Genomic DNA, 18,747 nt, shown 5'->3' with positions numbered 1-18,747 from the left:
AGGGGTACACAATTTCTTCCGACGAGTTCTTCCACAATACATAGAGTAAAGCACTAAAGCACTAGTTTCTTTGATTTCAACTTTTCTAGCGTTGCATTCGGGCATCGATTTCAACTTTTCCAACATCGCATTCGCTTGACATCACCGGCGTGAGGAACTGGTTTCTTCAGAATTTCAAGTAACAAAGTGGGTGAACAGTTGTTCCTACTTGCAAAGAAAGGACTATAATTGGGGTCATTTTTGTCATTTTGAAAATTAATTCAAGCATTACTCGAAAAAACACGATGGATAATTATGTCTTTTTGCATTTTGACTGATGGTGAATTAACGCCAAGTATTGGATCATCACAAATTGAAAGTTAAAGTAGTAGATTATTGTATTTTAAAATTCGGGTACTAAATTTACACTCAACCTAAAATACAAGATACGTATTGAGAATTTTCTCTATACACGTATATTATGTGTTATTACAATTAATAATACAGTATGTGATTGTCACTTTGAAAATTTGGATACATTTTAAAGTTAGGGGACAAAGTGACGCTATAAAGTACAGTAATCTAATCGGGAATTTTCCCTTAAATTATTAATTGTTTTTATTTTTATTTTTTGCATTTTCTTTCATCCTCCTAGCTCCCACGGTCCAGGACATCAAACAGAAACAGTCCATCTTCTCTCCTCTCCGACTTTTCTTATCGTCTTCAACATTTAATCTTTAATCTTCTTTGGGATTAGGATTTTAGTAGTTGTTGCTGGCTTGCAGCGGCAACCTTATTAGGCGGCGGCGAAGAGTTGGCTACTGCAACCACCATCTTGAGCGGGGATTTCTTGCAGCGGCAACCTTAAAACTGTGTCGAAGACTTGAAGCTATCCTGTGGTTGATACTCAGGTTGCAGCTGAAACCTTCTTGTTAATGTTGCAGAGGAGATTTTTTGAAGAGGAGTTTCTTTGTTCAGATTTCAAAATGCCCCATGTTACTTTCTCAGAGTCTAGAAAAATAGCCGATTCAACATGTCTTACTGAATTATTGTGAATCTGTAAGAGAGGGGTTTTCAGAGAAGTTAATCAGCTTTGGATCTTTTGACAAAGTGGGTGGTTTTCAACCTGCAAAGAGGGGGGTTATTTAGAGAAAGCATAACGGAGGGATTTTTCAGTCTGTAACAAAGAGGATTTTTGGTTTGTAACGGACCGAATCGTTTGAACCAAACGGTTGAACCGCTGACTTGGAAACCGGAGGCCAAAGCGGTTTTGGTTCGGGACCTTCGGGCAAAGGCAGCACTTCTGAAACGAAGATAGCGCAATGGTTTTTCAACAGTCTTCGGCACATTTGGTTTCTTCTTAATTTTGATATGTTTCTACATTTGGTTTCAGGGCTTCTTTTTGTTATTTTGTTCTCTCACGATGTTCGAAGGGTTGGTACGTCAGTTGCTGCTAGGTTATCTCGGTCGATATGTTAAAGATATTCATAAGGAGCAGCTCAAGATCGGATTATGGAATGGTAACCCGAGCCATAGCTATAATTTCCCTTCAATTTCTGTAGGGATTGTTGCTTGTTTCAATCATTTGATTTGTCATTATGTTGCCTATGTTTGTTTTGCTCCATTCTTTTAACTGATTAAGAAGTTTCACACCTGAATTAATTTTGCTGGATTTTTTCGTGTTTGTATTCTTGTTTTTTCCTCCATTTTTATGGTTATATGGATAAGGTGATTGAAATTGACTCGTTGAGCTATTTATTGATCATAAGTTTTTGTAATCCTTACTTTGTTTGAAAAACATATACAAGTAACTTTGTTTCTAGTTTATTCCTGGTTACTAATAGTATGTTTGGTCAAGGGCTATTATGATCCCGACAGTCGTAACTAATATATAATAAAAATGAAAGTAGAGAAAAAGGTTAGAACAGTCAACTTCGAGGGCATGTAGGTATGCCTCTTTGAGGGACCAAATCTCCCACGGGAGCATTTACTCCCAAAATATAGTTGTTCCTCCTTTTTGAGAAAGTAAGTTATTTCATTAATGGCAAAAAAACCTATAGACCATATACATCCATTTGAGTCTAGAGCTACACAACTTGTTATCAAGATATCAACTAGAAAAGAGGTCAGAGGTGGAGAGGTTGATTTCTGATATTGAGTTTAGTGGTAGAGGGGAGAGAAGGAAGTCTCCCCTTTAAGGGCGTTCTAGATTTGAAGAGGGGCCAATGCTAGTGTGAAGCTTAATGAAGATTATTAGTTGGAATGTGAGAGGTTTGGGGAGTGCAAGGAAAAGAAGGGTGATTAAGGATTTCTTGAGAAGAGAGAGACCTGATATAGTTTTGCTACAAGAAACCAAGTTAGCAGAGTTAGACAAAAGGTGGGTTAGATGTGTGTGGAGATCAAGAGGAGTGAAGTGGGCCTCAACTCCTTCATGGGGAGCCTTCTCTTGTGCCTCCTTTTTGAAGACCCTCTGTTCTTCCTCCCCTCAGTTGGCCTTTTCGGTTAAGGAGCTTTTGGCTAAAGCCTGTTCCCTCTAAAATTATTTTGTTTTGCTGGGAAGTGTTTTGTGGGGAAATCAATACTTTAGACTGCGTACAAAAGAAGAAGCCTTTTCTGTGCTTGCCCCCTAACTGGTGTATTCTTTGCAAATCTAATGGTGAGGGCTGCTTCCACTTACTAATTTCCTGCTCCTTTGCTGTAGGTGGAATCTACCCACTGATGTAAGTTTGTTTTTTGACCCGTTGGTCTTTGTATGGCCCACAAAAAGAGGGAGGATCATGTGGAAATGTATTAGAGCAACTGCACTTTGGACGATTTGGGAGGAAAGGAATGCAAGAACCTTTGGCAGTTTTTTGCACAAAATGGCTGTTCTTAGACTTGAACCTCATTTCTCATGCTTATCAGCCTGGGATTTTACCATTGCACTAAGCAAAAAATAAATAGAGAAAGTCGGGAAAAGTCCATTTTGAGGGGGACAAACCTCTCCAAGGGGGAAAATCCTCCACCAGAGAAGCTGCTCCTAAAACATAATTCTTCTTTTTCAAAGCTATATGACGTCTATAATATACAAGACAACTAGGACAAACTAAGCATGTAAGTTGCCTGATAAAATGGGTATTGAGGAAAACTTTCTAATAGATCTCAGAAATATAACTAATTTTAAACTAAGAAATAAAGAAAAATGAAGTACTTTTTAGATACAGGATCATAACAAGAGCTTTATGAAATGCATTGATAGGTTTTGTTTTGCTGGCCATTATTATTTTTTCCTCAAGTGGTCATGAACCTAAGGTTCCAATCTCCAATTAACTAGTAACATGTTCTCAGGTTTTATATTTGATGTCATTTATGTCCAAAAATATATTGCTTAACCCTTTTACCTAATCCTTATTTGGTTAGCAAAAAGACCTATGCTTTTTCCAAAAAAAAAAAACATCTTTACTTAATGTGCCTACCATTAATGCATGATTGCAGGTTGGAACCTGCAAACTGAGAAAAAGAAGAAAAAAATAACCTAGGAATCAACACCTAGGTACCTTGTTGGACACCTTAAATAGACTATCCTTTCAAAGCTGAGGTTCCTTGAAGAACACCTGTTACAATGCCCAACCATGGGTCAATTCAAAAGTCAAAACTAAAAGTGTATATACATCTCTACCACCTGGCCTGAACCCAAGGTCAATACACACAGATGGGCAGGCCACCGGCCCTCATACCCAACCGTGACCTGTTGTGGTCTACAGTATGCTAGTCTGCTTTTTTGGTCGCAATTTTCAAATGTAACTATGCTTTGTTTGAGCACTGGAAGGAGTAACCACCCGTAACTGCCTGCACCTCAGTGTTATACACCTTGCACCTGGACCAGGTCACGTTCTCATCACCACCCTTGCCCATCTGTGTGCATGCTTCTGTCCAGGTGTGCACTTTTCTCTTGAGTGCCTTCCAAATCTGAACATTGTGCACCCTCTGTTGGCGACTACCAGCATCACTGGGTCTTGTTGTCCTGGCATTGGTGTGCCAACTGCAAGCTATCTGCATGCTTGGCCAACAGCTATGCCCTGCCATGGCATCTTCCTGCCATAGATTGTCTGCCTTACTAAATCTGCCCTGTCCTGCTATCCCAGTAATAGTACACCCTATATGCCAGTCCTTGCCCACAGTCCCTCATGGCTGTGGATTCTCATGCCTCCCTCACGAGATGAGTAAGTGTTTTAGTGGCTTAGGTCAAGGGCATATTTGTCATATTTGGTTATAATTCATAATTAGGCGTGGATCTGTAATTTTGTTGCATTGTAGTGCACTCATATAAAAAGCTAATGAAGTGGGAAGAGATGAGCTTGTATGGAAGATTTGTTAGTCTTGCCCACACAGTTCTCCACGACCACTGAGCCATGGAGCCATCAAGTTAGGGTTTAACACTAGCTATAAAGGGGTGGGGAGACCTGAGCTTGTATTGGGGTCCCCATAGGCTTGGGGTACTTTTTTTTGGTTGTTAGCTTTCAGCTGTTGTATATCCTTCCCTACATATGAGCAGCTCAAGTTGAGGGGATTCCATTCTATGACATTTTAATAATACTACATTTGATTGTATTTTATTATTAATAAAAGATTGAAATGCTTTAACTATCTCCTTGTTAGTTGTCTTTTGGACATTTAAACAAAATATCACTTTGTTCTCAGTCACCTTCTCAAGAAACAAAAAGAAAAAGGTATGAGAATGTTTTTTTTTTCTCCAGAAAATTATAATTATTAACAAGAACGTGGCTTTGGTGATGCAATGCCATATATGCTAGATATTTTTGTCCGTGTGGCCATGAGTCAATGTTTGTCCCAGCTATCTGGTGTTTTGGGAGGGGTATACTGGATATGGACTTAACCTTTTTTTTTTTTTTGCAAAAAGGCCCCTATTTTTTGTCTATATGCATATATTGTATAATTCTTAAGGCAGTTTTACCTTGTTTTGCAGGAGAAGTTCTATTGGAGAATGTAGAGCTAATTCTTGAAGCTTTTGACTACCTACAATTGCCTTTTGCATTAAAACAAGGTATTCTGATCCATTTTCTTTCTCTCATCCTGAAATTTCTTAATTGTGGAGAAAATTTGATGGTACTTAAAAAGTGTCTGACTGCATATATTTCTCCTAGTTTAAGAAAACAGATTTATATTTGCATTTCCTCTTACTTGAACATGAAATAAGCAGAAATATCATTTGCTATGAAATATAGTTAACGTTGGATCTTAGGACCCCAATACAACTCAATCCTGTTAACCAAGCTGCTATGAAATCTTTTAACTCTCCCCAAAATCAATGAAAAAAAGTTACAATTGAGTCCAAAACAACTGATTTCTTCCTACCCCTTGTTTTGCCAAGACATCAGCAAAATAAGTCTTAGTTTCAGCTCTGAGCTTCTTCCCCCACCTGTTGTTAGCACGAATGAAGCTTATCTCTTCCTCCATTCCTTTGTCTCAAATGTGTGATTATACTTAAAATGATTCCTTGAAGGTTTATTGACTAATTCCATATATATATATATTTTAAATTTCCCTGATTTTTAAGTTTTCCAAATATCTTAGTGAAATTTACGAAATATCCCAAAAAATTCCCTGTCTCCCTATGGTGAAATGTTCATTAATATTGAAATTGCGAACCATGTTCTTAACAAGGGTCTTGTGGCCGTAAGCTGCTTGTTGTTCCACCATAGCTACTGGGAAAGGTCTTCTGTGCTCTTTGACTCAGTATGGTGAAAGTTTTTATTCTTTGTTATTGATTGAAAAAAGGTTTTCTCATTTGTTGGTATAATTGATTTTGCTGTTATCTGAGCTCATTCATTTTTAAGCTCCTTTTCTCTCTTTCCAATTTATCTTTTGATGCTTTTTTCCTCTTCTTTATGGTTCTCTTCAAATGAAAATATATTTCCCCTTATCTTCCCTATTAAATTCTTTCTTTTCTCTGATAGAAGGTAAATGTTTTCTCTTATCATCTTCTCTTTTACTTTGGTCATGTTTGCTAGGCCATGTTGGGAGATTAAGCATCAAAATTCCATGGAAAAAACTTGGTTGGGATCCTATAATAATCGTGTTAGAGGATGTTTTCATGTCTGCCTGCAGAAGAGATGATAATGAGGTATACTGGAGCATTTTATTTCATAAGTAATAATTCAAGCTTCATCTTTCATTCACTGTATGGTGGAATCTTCTGAAATTAATGACAAATTTGGATCTTGCTGCTAAAAAGATACGATGGATAATCATATTACTATAAAAGGAAAAAAGATTTCATTTGAAATCTAATTGTTGAGCCATTTTTTTCCTTTTGGTAGTGGAGTTTAGATTCAGTTGAAAGAAGAGAATATGCAGGCAAGAAGGCCAAACTTGCCACAGCAGAGCTAGCAAAATTATCAAGACGTGTATGTGGTGAGTAAATTTCATTTCAAATTTTCTTTTCTTTTTATTTTGATGTACATATACTTATACATATATCCTTCTTCAGATTTCTAATGTTCAAACATCGGTAATTATAGTTATTTAACTGTAATAATTTTTTGATAAACTAATTTCTTGTCTGCATGAATCAGGTGACATAATTTTCAAAATACTCTTTATGATGGTTGGTAGAATTTAAGCTATGAGATAGTGGAATGAATCTATAATCATGGACTTGGCACTAGTCCAGACTCCAGAGCAAGATATATTTTGATTCTAGGTGGGAGAGGGAACTAGTGAGGCACTAGCAAAATATCTTTTTCTTGGTGTAATGATGAAGTCTCAGGCTGACAAGTGTGAGTACATGGGTTTGAGTTGAAGAGCAACCACTCTATGCAAAAATGCCAAAGTTTAGTCTGTACTCAGTCCACCCCTTCCAAGATCCCTGATAGCTGGGACCAACATTGGGTAATGGCTTTTTTTGGCTCCTTTTTTACCCCATGTACATGTATTCAAAGGGTATCTTTTTTGTATGTCCTAATTACTACTGGGGACCTTTGCAATGCATGAGCTTGGTTAAGAAAGTTGAAGTAGTAGGAGCCTTATGACAATTACAATTGGGGAAAACCAGTATGAGGCAAAGTCAGGACCTGTATGATGCACGGGCTTTGTTAAATGAAATTGAAGCAGAAAGAACCCCATGTAATGCATGGGATTTGTTATGTGAAATTCGACCAAAAAGAATTCTTTGATGTTTTCAATCTTTTGATGCATTGATAGGAAATACTTTATTTACTGTAGATTTATTAACAAAATATAAATTTAATTAGGTTTAGAAAGTAAACACAACCATAAAAAATAGAGAAACATTGTATATATCAGTTCTATTATGGAACTCTATACATTTTAATGGCACATCCTATTAATTCGAATCTGGTTTTATTGATATTTGAATTTGAAAATGGAATTGGTAGTTGGGCCCATTGCAATGCATGGGCTTTGTTAAGTGAAATTGAAATAGAAGAATCCCTATAATGTTCCTAAGTAGGGTTGTAACTTGGGTGGGCCCTATCTGAGCTTGAACCCAACCCAAGTTATTGCATGGTTTGAGCTTAACCTTTCAGTCTATGGGCTACGCTTGGGCCAAAAAACTCAAGCTTGACCTAAACTTGTGTTGGGCTAAGGTTGAGGCTTTGAGTAGCCCAGACCTTGCCCAACCCAACCCGATCCCACCTAAACAAATGCATACATATTTGTATTTTGTTTATAAAAATATCTTTTTACAAAATTGGGCCATAAAGTCCAATATGTACAAAAATGGATACACTGATACACAATATATATTAGTGACAAGGATTAAAGTATTGGGCATATAAGTGTATTGTATCCGAATCAGTGCACCCAGCTACACATAGATACACTGATACATAGGAATTTTTTTAAAACTTTGGGATGACAGATGGCATTCCTATAATACTATTAAAATAAAAGTATTGGTCATATCAATACGCACTGTTACCTAACTTTTGGTATCAGGCGTATTGATATTTTAGTCCTTGATTAATAATGGATATTTTATTAATGGATACTATGAAGGAGAAAAGTGATAAGATAAAAAGCATTGGGGGGGGGATTGTAGGGATGTTAGTAGGAAAGGATAAGAAAGTAAACTCTGTTGAAAATTTGTTTCATACTGGTGAATCAGGGAGTGTTTCTGATGCTTTGGTTTCTGAAGTGGTAATTGGAAGGCTGGGAGTTGATTTTGGTCGCAGGGGAAAGAAGAATGATTTGGCCGATAGGGGTGATGCTTCAGAGGTTCTACAAAATCCAGAGCTTCAAGTAAGTTTTACATTGTTCATGTTACAGACGTTTTCTCGAGGTTGAAAGATGGCCTGATAGGGGCAGGGCCGACCAACAAATACAGAAGATTATATAGAAGAAGAGGAACTAAGTCTAGAACTACTAGCTTTGAGAATCCCCATGTGGATAAGTGTACTCTGCAGGATGGAGGTGGGAAGGCGACTCATCTGATGATTTCTCATGATAAAGAGCTGAAGGAAGTTGACATGTTAGAGAAGTTGGTTTCCAGGGATGAAATTGAAAACTTTGAGGTTTCTGCCGAAGCGGTGCCTGTGGAGGAGGATATATTAATAGAAAGCTTGGATTTAAAGAAATTAGTTGATAAAGAGGTGGAAATTGGCAAATTATTGGGCTTATTCTTTTTGGAGGGGAGTGTTTTGCAAGGAAAGCTTTTGAAGCCTTTGAAAGGAAGAGGAAGGAAGAAAGTATGAGGAAAGTTTCTGAAGCGCTAGGAGGAGAAAGATGGGATGAGGAAAGAGTTTGGGAAGAGTTTGGAGAGGTTGAAGATTAATTTGAGCTTCGTTGGAGCCTATTTGCTTCTGATGTTTTAGTGCAAGTTTGGTATCAGTCGAACTTATTTTTCTGAACTTTTTTTTAGTTTGGGTGGGAGTTTTTCTGTTGTGATTGTGGGCTGTTATCGCAACACCTATCTCTTGGTTGTATTCAGTGTTTTTTTGTTTCTTCAATAACATTTTCCTTTTACTTATCAAGTTATCTAAAATAAAAAAGATTGTAGGGATGTGGGAGAGGGGGGAGAGATTTAAGGGGAGACTTTTTTAGAAATGATAAATTAAAGTAGAAGTGAAGTGATTATGAGGAGAATAAGAAAACCCAATGTTTCTCTATCCATATGAGATATGGTTTCTCTCAAAATAAAAAAAAAACAAGAAAAGGGTATAAATTGTAGTGATGTGGGAGAAGGAGAGGGGGAGAGATTTAAGGGGAGACTTTTGAGGAAATGATAAATTAAAGTGGAATTGAGGTGATTATGAGGAGAATTTAGGAACAGAGGTGAAAGTTCTGTTAGAAACTGAAGAAAATTTCGAAAAATGGAAAAAAAATTACAGGGGACAAAAGAGGAAGGAGAAGGCTTCTGTGGTATACACTGCTTTAGTATATGTTATAGATACTTATGATTAACAAAATCTACTTGTTATTTATCACAAAAAGAAATGGTAGCATAGTTACTGAAGTACTGCAGAAATTATTTCTTGGCATTATTGCTGTTGTTTGAATCTGGGCCATTTATTGAATTGGTACTCTTGTTATCTTGGTGCAGATAATCAGGCTGGACAGTCGTTCATTTCATACATTACTGCAAAGGTAACCATCTTGAAAGTTCTTTGTTGCATTAGTTAATTAGATCTGAACTTTATGGTAGCTGTTTATGACCTTTTTTATTTGTAAGTTCTTTGTTGCATTAATGATGTCATAATGACATCATAACTTTGTCCTTCAAAACAAGATTTTAACCATTGGACTGCAATAGTTTGAGTGGTTTGAAAGCTGGTTCAATCCTGAATAAGCCGAATATATTAGTAAGCTAACCTAGGACTGGTAGATGGTGAAAAATGTTTATGGGTAGCCTTGCTTTAACATCAAACAAAGTATTCTCTGAATCTAGGAGAAAATCAGAGAATAGTTGCTGGTTTGCTTCTAGTAGCAGAGAACTACTGGAGAATAACAGAGAAAAGAAGAATCATGTGTTTCTCTTACACTGATTTCGAGGACAACTGTGGAGAAAAATAAAAACTCACTTATTCGATTTTGTTTGGTTCTCCTATTCTGGATAGATTTCAAGGACAATCAATGCTCATTGTCTTTAGCGTATGCTTATGTTGTGACAGTGAGACCTCCATAATTGATTTCATAACTTCTATCCCCAAGAATTACCTAGGGGTACATATAGGGCAGGCCCAACCGAGCCCGGACTGGTTGGAACCATTCATTTCGATGAGAAGTAATCTTTGCTATGGCATTTCTTACTACTTAATCTGATTGAGTGTGTGATTTATATGGGCCATTACTTGGTGTAACGGTAAAATCTTGGGTTGTCAAGTGTGAGAATGTGCATTTGAGTCTGAGAGCAGCCATTTTGTGCAAAAAAATGCGAAATTTTAAGACCGTATTGGCGCGTATTCAGTCCATCCCTCCCAACACCCCAGCTTGGGCCAACATTGGGTAATGGCCTTTTTTGAGTGCGAGTTATTAAGAACTTTTCTGTTTCTCTCCTTCAACAAAGGCCAAAATATAGCCTTGGGAATCAACTGCCAGATCACTTTTCCTATATGGTTCAGCCTGCCTATGTGCCAGGTTGCCAGCTTGAGAGAGTCTCCAAAATTGTTTTGGGGAAGACCCAGCTGATGTTGAGAGCACTCAAAATGCTGGTCTAGATTTTGTGGCTCATGGGGCAATGCACAGTGCACAAAGAGGTGATTGACTGTCTTGGGATCATAGTTGCAAAAGTCACAACTCATAGAAGAGAGATTCGTTCTTCTACCTGAGAGCTTGTCTCTGGTTATGCATTTACCTAGGACTGCAGTCCAGGTTAGGAAGGCCACCTTTGAGGGGATATGATGGGACCAAATTAGTCTGTGAGGGAAGTGTAAAGAGTGGGGATTATTCAGGTTCCTTATGAAGGATTTGACAGAAAAATTCATGCTTTGTCCCAGGTTCCTTATGTTTTGGAGAGAATGTAATAACTCCACCATGTGCTCTTTTTCTCAATCCTGCAAGTTTCTTTTCTTCTGAATTTGGGAAACCAAACCACCCGGTCAGCATCAATAGAGAACATCTCCGATACAGTTGCATCTTTGTTCTCCACAATGGAGAATAGTTTTGGGAAAAAAGGTTCCAAGGGTTCTGCTGCTACTTCACCAGTCTTCCCATTCCACACATAGCAACCATAAGGAGAGGTTATGTAACTAGAATCCCAGCCCTAATGTTGTTGTGCCACCAGCTATCTCCTTCTAGGTTGCATCTTGTGAACCATTTATTTAGAAGGACCATGTTCATGTCCTTGATGCTGTGCAGGCCCCTGCAACCATTAGCTTTTTGGGAGCAGATTTTTGATCAGTTAATCAAGTGGAATTTGTTTTCTTGTTTCACACCTTTTGATAGGAAATCCTATTGGATCTTTTCCAATAGGCAAGCTTACCTTTCTTTGAAGGGTATCTTTCTTTCCATGAAGCGAGCTTTCTTTGCATATATGTGCATCTCTCTCTCTCTCTCTCTCTATATATATATATATATATATATATATATATATATATATATACACAGGGTTCTAGAGTTCTAGATGGCACTAGAGAGCATGCAATTTTGGTGGGATTCAAGGATTGTGAACTCAATTTTGGATGAGATGTCAAGCCATATTTGCTTAGTTTTGAATTTTCTCTATTTACCTTTGATGAGGCAAAAAAATGTATGAATGTTTTTGTTTTGTAGTAGGATCCCAAATTGTTGTTTTTGGGTAACTTTATTGATAGTTTGGGACCAGGAGAATTTTCGTCATTTTACAAGTCAAAATTTTGGCCAGGGGCAGTTGCGTGCATATCTGTTGGGTTTTGGTCCCTTGGGTCTTTTTGTAATAAAAGTTATCTTTTGAGGGTTCATTTGAAGTTAGTTTTGTTCTTGAGGAGTTGCTTGTGAGAAGGAAACATTCTAGGGGCTTGAAAGGAGGTGAGTTTACTTGGACTCCCGTAGCTGAGAAAAGCTTCCAAGAGCTAAAGATGAGGATGACAAAGGCTCTGGTATTGGCTTTACCTGATTTTAACAAGCTCTTTGAAGTTGAATGTGATGCATCCCGTTGGGATTGGAGCTGTTGTTAGCCAAGAAGGCCGTCTAGTTGCTTACTTTAGTAAGAAACTCAATGATGCTAGAAGGAGGTATTCTACTTCCACTTATGATGTTGAGTTTTATGCCATTGTGCAAGTGCTGAAGTTTTGGAGGCATTATCTTATCCAACAGGAATTTGTGTTGTATTTAGACTTTGAAATACCTTAACTCCCAACAGAAGATAAAGGGAAGACATGCTAAATGGATTGACTTTCTACAAGAATATAATTTTGTTTTGAAGTATAAGGCTGGACAGCAAAATCGGGTAGATGATGCTCTTAGTAGGAGAGTTCACTTGGTGTCAACAATGTCTACTAATGTTGTGGGATTCAGCTCCATTAAAGACCAATATCAAGATGACCCTAATTTTGGCCCTATTTGTAGAAGCTATGCAGCAGGTGACAAGGATATTCGAGCTAAGTTGTGTGGAATGATGGTTACTTATTCATGGGCAATAGGTTATGTATTCCATCAGGATCTTTGAGGGCATTACTGATTGCTGATTTGCATTGCAAGGGACATTTTGGTCGCAAGAAGACACTTCAAATGGTCTCCAAAAGGTACTTTTGGAAAGGCTACAAAAGGATTTGTTCTATTATGTTGATAGATGTCACAAGTGCCAAACATCTAAGGGGCAACATCAAAATACAGGTTTGTATCTTCCCTTACCCATACCAGAAGCACCGTGGATTGATATTACTATGGATTTTGTGTTGGGTTGCCAAGAACAACTAGGGGTAATGACTCTATTTTTGTTGTGGTTGATCGTTTCTCTAATTTATTGGTTGCCAAAAGACTTCTGATGCTTCTCATGTAGCTAACTTGTGTTTCCAAGATGTTGTACGGTTGCATGGATTGCCAAGATCTATCACATCAAATCGTGACACAAGATTCCTTAGCCACTTTTGGAGAATGTAGAGAAGATGGGCCGAATGGCCCATAGGCTGCTTATCCTTCTTTATTTTTTATGTTCTTTGCTATAATGGGCCTTAATCTGGGTCTTATTCTTTCTTGTGTTATGTTTCTTAATTTTCTGCCCAACTAGGGGCCTCTCTGTAAATTATTAAAGTTTAACTTAATGAAATGGAATTAGGGGTGTAAGAGAGAAGGTTATGTTCGAAAATCTTTCTCTTTGAACCCAAGTTGCTGCCTTCTTCTTCTTCTTCTTCTTCTCTCTTCTTAAAATCTGATTTCTACTACTTTCTATTGAATTTTTGCAACTTTCTAAACAATCCTTTCTTTTCAAAAGGCTGTTTTTCTTCTTGGTATCAAAGCAGGCTCGTTTTTTCCCTCTTTTCACCTCTTTTTTCCCATACATAGTGTGTATGGAGAACTGAATTGCATGAATAGTTAAAGAAACCTATTCCAACCTAGTTGTTAGTGGTTTCTGGAGAGAAGGGGACTGGTTTTGTTGTCCTCTTGACAGATTCAAGTGTGTTGCTCGAAACCCTAATTTGTTGGAGAAATCTGATTGCAGGCCCCATAGGGAGTTTGACCTGGGCGCTCAGTGACTGAAGGCCTTCTCATCCTTCATCTTGAAGATCGAATCAAGTGGATTGGTGTTCTGTGAAGTCTACAAGGAGCAACTGAGTTTTCTATGTTTCTCCCGATTTCCGGGTGTGACGCAAGTTATTAATACGACTGCATGAGGTTGGCTCACAACACAATTTTTGTTCCATCTTCATTTGTTGTTATTCAAAGTTGTTAGAAGTCATTTTTGAAGTATTTAAGAAGATGAACTCTTCAGAATTTGAAAACAAGCATGTTGCTGAATCTAGATAGGTTCCGGGAGCCTCTATAGACTCTCTACTAGCTATGACCACAGTCAAGTTGGATGGAACTAATTATCTGGCTTGGTCACAATTAGTAAAAATTCATATCTGTAGTAGAGGCAAATGGGGTTTTATCTCCGGGAGATAAAAGGCTCCTTCAGATTAGTCAACACTTTGTGGATGAATTCAGCAAAGGAAATTTGCGATAGTGTTGCTGAAACCTATTCCCAGAAATTAAATGTGGCCAGAGTTTACAAGTTGAGAAGTGATGTGAAGAATTTGAGACAGAGGGAGAAACCATTAGCTGTATACTTCTCAACACTGAAGTCTTTATGGCAATAAATAGATTTGATAGAAACTATAGCCTGGGACACCACTAATGATGTTGAGAGAAACAAGGTGTTTGAGTTCTTGACATGGCTGAATCCAGAGTATGACATCACAAAGCAAAATATTTTATCCATGGATAGCGTTTCACTATTTTTAGCCTATGCCTTGGTAATTAGTGAAGAAAACAGAACACTTGTCCAGGTCCAAGGGGCTGGTCTAAATGATCACTTTGCTAATATGGGAGTGAAACCCAAGGGAGTTGCAGGGACTCTAAGTAGCTCAGGGAAGAAAGAGATTATCTGTGAGTACTGTAAAAAGCCAAAACACACTAAAGACAAGTGTTGGAAATTGCATCCTGAGCTTCTTCCTCTTCGGTTTCAAAAGAAGTCTGATAATATGAAGGCAGGGAGTGCCAATGCTGCTGTTGGTCTAGATAGTGACAGATACCAAACTGAAGAGATGATGACTAGTGAGCAGTTAGCAGCTACGAAGGCAGAATATGAGAAGTTTGGGAGGATGATCAGTCACCTAGAGGGTGTGGCTTCTTCTTCCAACCCTCCAGGAAATTCAACCTCTTCTGCATTTGCTCATTTAGGTATACGGGCTTCTGCCAATCACGCAACCATTTCAGGTAATCGTAGGATCCCTTGGATTATTGATTTTGGTGCTTCTGATTATATGACCAGCCTTTTCACTTTGTTTGTTTCATATGATTTACTTCCTGGACGTGACAAAATTACCCTAGTCGATGGCTCTCTTGCCCCCATCTCCGGCAAGGGAACCATCAAGGCTATAGATTCCTTGGTTCTTCCTTCTAAGTCATTAAACTGCTCTTCATGTACCTGGGCTAATACAAACTTGTTATCGGTAAGTAGCCTAACTAAGTCATTAAACTGTTGTGTAACTTCTTTCCTTCCTATTGTGTTTTTCAAGTTAGAAGGTGATTGGGATTGGCCATGAGGCGAATGGAATATATCTACTGGATACTCCTGGACAATGCCATGAACAACTTGGAAAAGCTGCTTTTGGGTCTACATCTACAGAGTCCATTAGTTGAGTCATGTTATGTCATTTTCATTTGGGTCATCTTTCTTTTTCTACATTAAGTCATTTATTCCCAGAACTGTTTAAGGGAATTAGTTTGTCCAGTCTTCATTGTGAGTCATGTGAACTGTCAAAACATTGTAGAAACAATTATCCTCTGAGTAATAAAAGATCTTCTCCTTTTCATATTGTGCACTCTAATATGTGGGGGCCTTACCACTTACCTTCTATGGGTGGTTACAAATATTTTATTTTGTTCATTGATGACTTTTCTCGGTTCACTTGGATATTTTTGATGAAGTCCCGTGATGAAGTTCGCAGACTTGTGAGGCAATTCCATGAATTTGTCCTAACCCAGTTTGATACCATAATTAAAATTTTCAGATCCGACAATGCAAAAGAATATTTTGAGAAAAATCTGACTTGCTATCTCACTGATTTGGGGGTTATTCATCAAAGCTCTTGTGTTAGGACCCCAGAACAGAATGGAGTTGTTGAAAGAAAAAATAGACATATTGTTGAAGTTGCAAAAAGTATTCTATTTGCCTCACATGTCCCTACAAAATTTTGGGGTGATGTTGTTCTCACTTCTACCTACCTTATCAACCGTGTGCCATCCAGGGTTTTGGGGTTTAAGTCTCCCTTCAGTCTTCTTCATACGGATAATGATCTTTTTCCTATTCCTCTTCATGTTTTTGGCTGCACTTGTTATATACTTATCCCAAGTGTCTAGAGACATAAATTTGAACCAAAAGCCCACAAGTGTATATTCATAGGTTATTCCCCCATACAGAAGTGTTACTGTTGTTTTGATCAAAAGACTGGCACTCGATGTCTTAATGGATGTCACCTTTGATGAATTTTCTTCCTTTTATGGTTCTTCTCAGGGTAGACATTCTCCAAAGGGGGAGAATTTGTCACAGTTGTTTGCTCTTCCCCTTCTTGTCCCAGTTGAGTCTTTTGCTGAGACTCTTCCTCCTTCAAATGAGTCAAGGGAGGATCAGTCATTTCACTCTCATTCCAGTGTTTCTATCCCTCCTTTACCTCCTTGCCCTCTTTTAATCCCAGGTTGTACCAACGGCTGAGAACCAGAAATGAGTAGATTGTTTCCCCTACAACACATGAGCCTCATGCACTTCCAGTTATAGAAGAGACAACATGTACTGTTACGGCCCCTTTGGAGCTATCATTCCCAGACCTTGATATCCCCATTGCTATTAGGAAAGGAAAAAGGAAGTGTACTGCAAATTGCATTTCCAAACACTTTTCTTATAGTTTGCTCTCTCCTTCATATTTTGCCTACCTTTCTTTTGTTGCTTCTAACCTAGTTCCCAGGTCTGTGTCAGAAGCTCTTACTATTCCAGAATGGAGGGATGCTATGAGAATAGAAATTGATACCCTGCACAAGAGTGACATTTGGGAAGTGATTGATTTGCCTGAAGGAAGGGATCCAGTAGGCTGTAAGTGGGTTTTTACTATCAAATATCATGCTGATGGCACCATTGAAAGGTACAAGGCTAGGCTTGTTGCAAAAGGCTATACACAGACATATGGGATTGATTATCTGGAGACCTTTGCCCTTGTTGCCAAGATGACTTATATGAGAGTTCTGCTATCTCTGGCTGCATACTCAGACTGCCCACTTTATCAGCTGGATGTAAAGAATGCATTTCCGAACGGAGAGTTACATGAGGAGGTCTATATGTCTCTTCCTCTAGGGATGTATGAAACATATATGAAAGGGAAGGTCTGCAGGTTGAAGAAATCTCTTTATGGACTTAAACAGTCCTCTAGAGCATGGTTTGAAAGGTTTAGGGCTGCCCTTGTTAGCTTTGGCTATGTACAGACACAATCTGATCATATCCTCTTTGTGAAGAGGAGAGGATCCTTGGCCGTTTACCTGATTGTGTATGTTGATGATATTGTTGTGATTGGTAATGATGTATCAGGGATTAATGATCTCAAATATTTCTTTCATATAGAGTTTGAGATCAAAGATCTGGGGGAATTGAGATACTTTCTTGGCATAGAAGTTGCTAGATCCAAGGATGGGATCCTTATCTCTCTGAGAAAGTATGTTCTTGATTTGCTCTTTGAAATAGGGAAGATGGGTGCTAGACTAGTTGCTACTCCTATCAATATGAGCCATAAACTCTTTGCTTTAGATGGAATATTGTTAAAAGATAAGGGAGTCTTCTAGAGACTACTTGGAAAACTTCTCTATGTTTGCATGATTCGGCCAGACATTGCATATGCTCTCAGTTGCATCAGTCAGTTCATGCATGCTCCTAGGGATACTCACATGGCAGCAACAGAGCGGATTGTGTGTTATTTGAAGGGCTCCCTTGGAAAGGGGATTCTATTTGCTAAGCATGGCCATATGAAACTTGAAGCCTACACAGGTGCTGATTGGGCCGGATACATTGATGACAGAAGATCTACCTCTAGGTACTGTAGCTTGATGGCAGGTAATATTGTCTCTTGGAGAAGCAAGAAACAACCAGTTGTTGCTTGATCTTCAGCCGAAGCAGAATACAGAGCCATGGCTCATGAAGTTTTTGAACTACTGTGGCTTAGATTCTTGATGGAGGAACTGGGTATTGAGCATGATAAGCTAATGATGTTATACTATGATAATCAGGCAGCCATCGATATTGCTCGCAACCCAGTGCAACATGACAGAACTAAACATATTGAAGTTGACAAACACTTCATTTGAGAAAGAGTGGCTTTTGGAGAAGTGTGTCTACCTTTCATCACCTCTGAAGGACAATTAGCTGATTTCCTCACCAAGGGCATTCCCAAGGCTAAACTTCAACATGATACTGGCAAGCTTGGCATGCTTGACATCTATGCTTAGCTTGAGGGGGAGTGTAGAGAAGATGGGCCAAATGGTCCATAGGCTGCTTATCCTTCTTTATTTTTTACGTTCTTTGCTATAATGGGCCTTAATTTGGGCCTTATTCTTTCTTGTGTTATGTTTCTTAATTTTCTGCCCAACTAGGGGACTCTCTATAAATTATTAAAATTTAACTTAATGAAATGGAATTAGGGGGTGTAAGAGAGAAGGTTATGTTCGAAAACCTCTCTCTCTGAACCCAAGTTGCTGCCACCTTCTTCTTCTTCTCTCTCGAAATTTCTGCTACTTTCTTTTGAATTTTTGCAACTTTCTAAACAGTCCTTTCTTTTCAAAAGGCTGTTTTTCTTGTGAGAACTTTATGGAAGCGTATGGGTACTACCCTACAATATAGCAATATATTTCACCCACAAACAAATGGACAAATTGAAGTGGTTAATTGAAGCTTAGGCAACTAGTTGAGGAGCCTAGTTGGAGACTTCTTAAGGCAATGGGATCTTATCCTACCACAAGCTGAATTTGCCTTCAATGATCCAGTTAATACCTCTACAGGGAAGACTCCTTTTGAGGTTGTGTATGATCGGTCACTTAAAAGTGTTATTGATCTAGCTCCTACAATAGGGTTGTAGCGAGTGAGTGATAATG

At 38.3% G+C, this 18,747-nt stretch overlaps 1 protein-coding gene across 2 annotated transcripts in view; it reads left to right on the top strand.

The window, feature by feature from the left end:
- Positions 1-775: 775 nt before the first annotated feature.
- The window catches only part of LOC148845850 (vacuolar protein sorting-associated protein, putative (DUF1162)), a 167,027-nt gene continuing 149,055 nt past the window's right edge, over positions 776-18,747 (top strand). The window contains exons 1-6 of one of the 2 annotated variants that reach the window (XM_088954901.1): positions 776-890; positions 1,373-1,499; positions 4,946-5,023; positions 5,991-6,103; positions 6,300-6,393; positions 9,542-9,585. In XM_088954901.1, coding sequence (XP_088811027.1) covers positions 1,403-1,499; positions 4,946-5,023; positions 5,991-6,103; positions 6,300-6,393; positions 9,542-9,585 — 426 coding nt within the window. In that variant the 5' untranslated portion in view covers positions 776-890; positions 1,373-1,402. Of the gene's footprint in view, positions 891-1,268; positions 1,500-4,945; positions 5,024-5,990; positions 6,104-6,299; positions 6,394-9,541; positions 9,586-18,747 lie in introns of those variants that run through there. The other variant, XR_016102214.1, reaches the window with a different exon arrangement.

Source organism: Nelumbo lutea, chromosome 7, assembly GCF_056320005.1.
Source record: "Nelumbo lutea isolate HS-2025 chromosome 7, American lotus-T2T, whole genome shotgun sequence".
Taxonomy (NCBI): domain Eukaryota; kingdom Viridiplantae; phylum Streptophyta; class Magnoliopsida; order Proteales; family Nelumbonaceae; genus Nelumbo; species Nelumbo lutea.
Note: the sequence above shows the minus strand (reverse complement) of the source record. Positions and strands in the feature narration are given on the sequence as shown.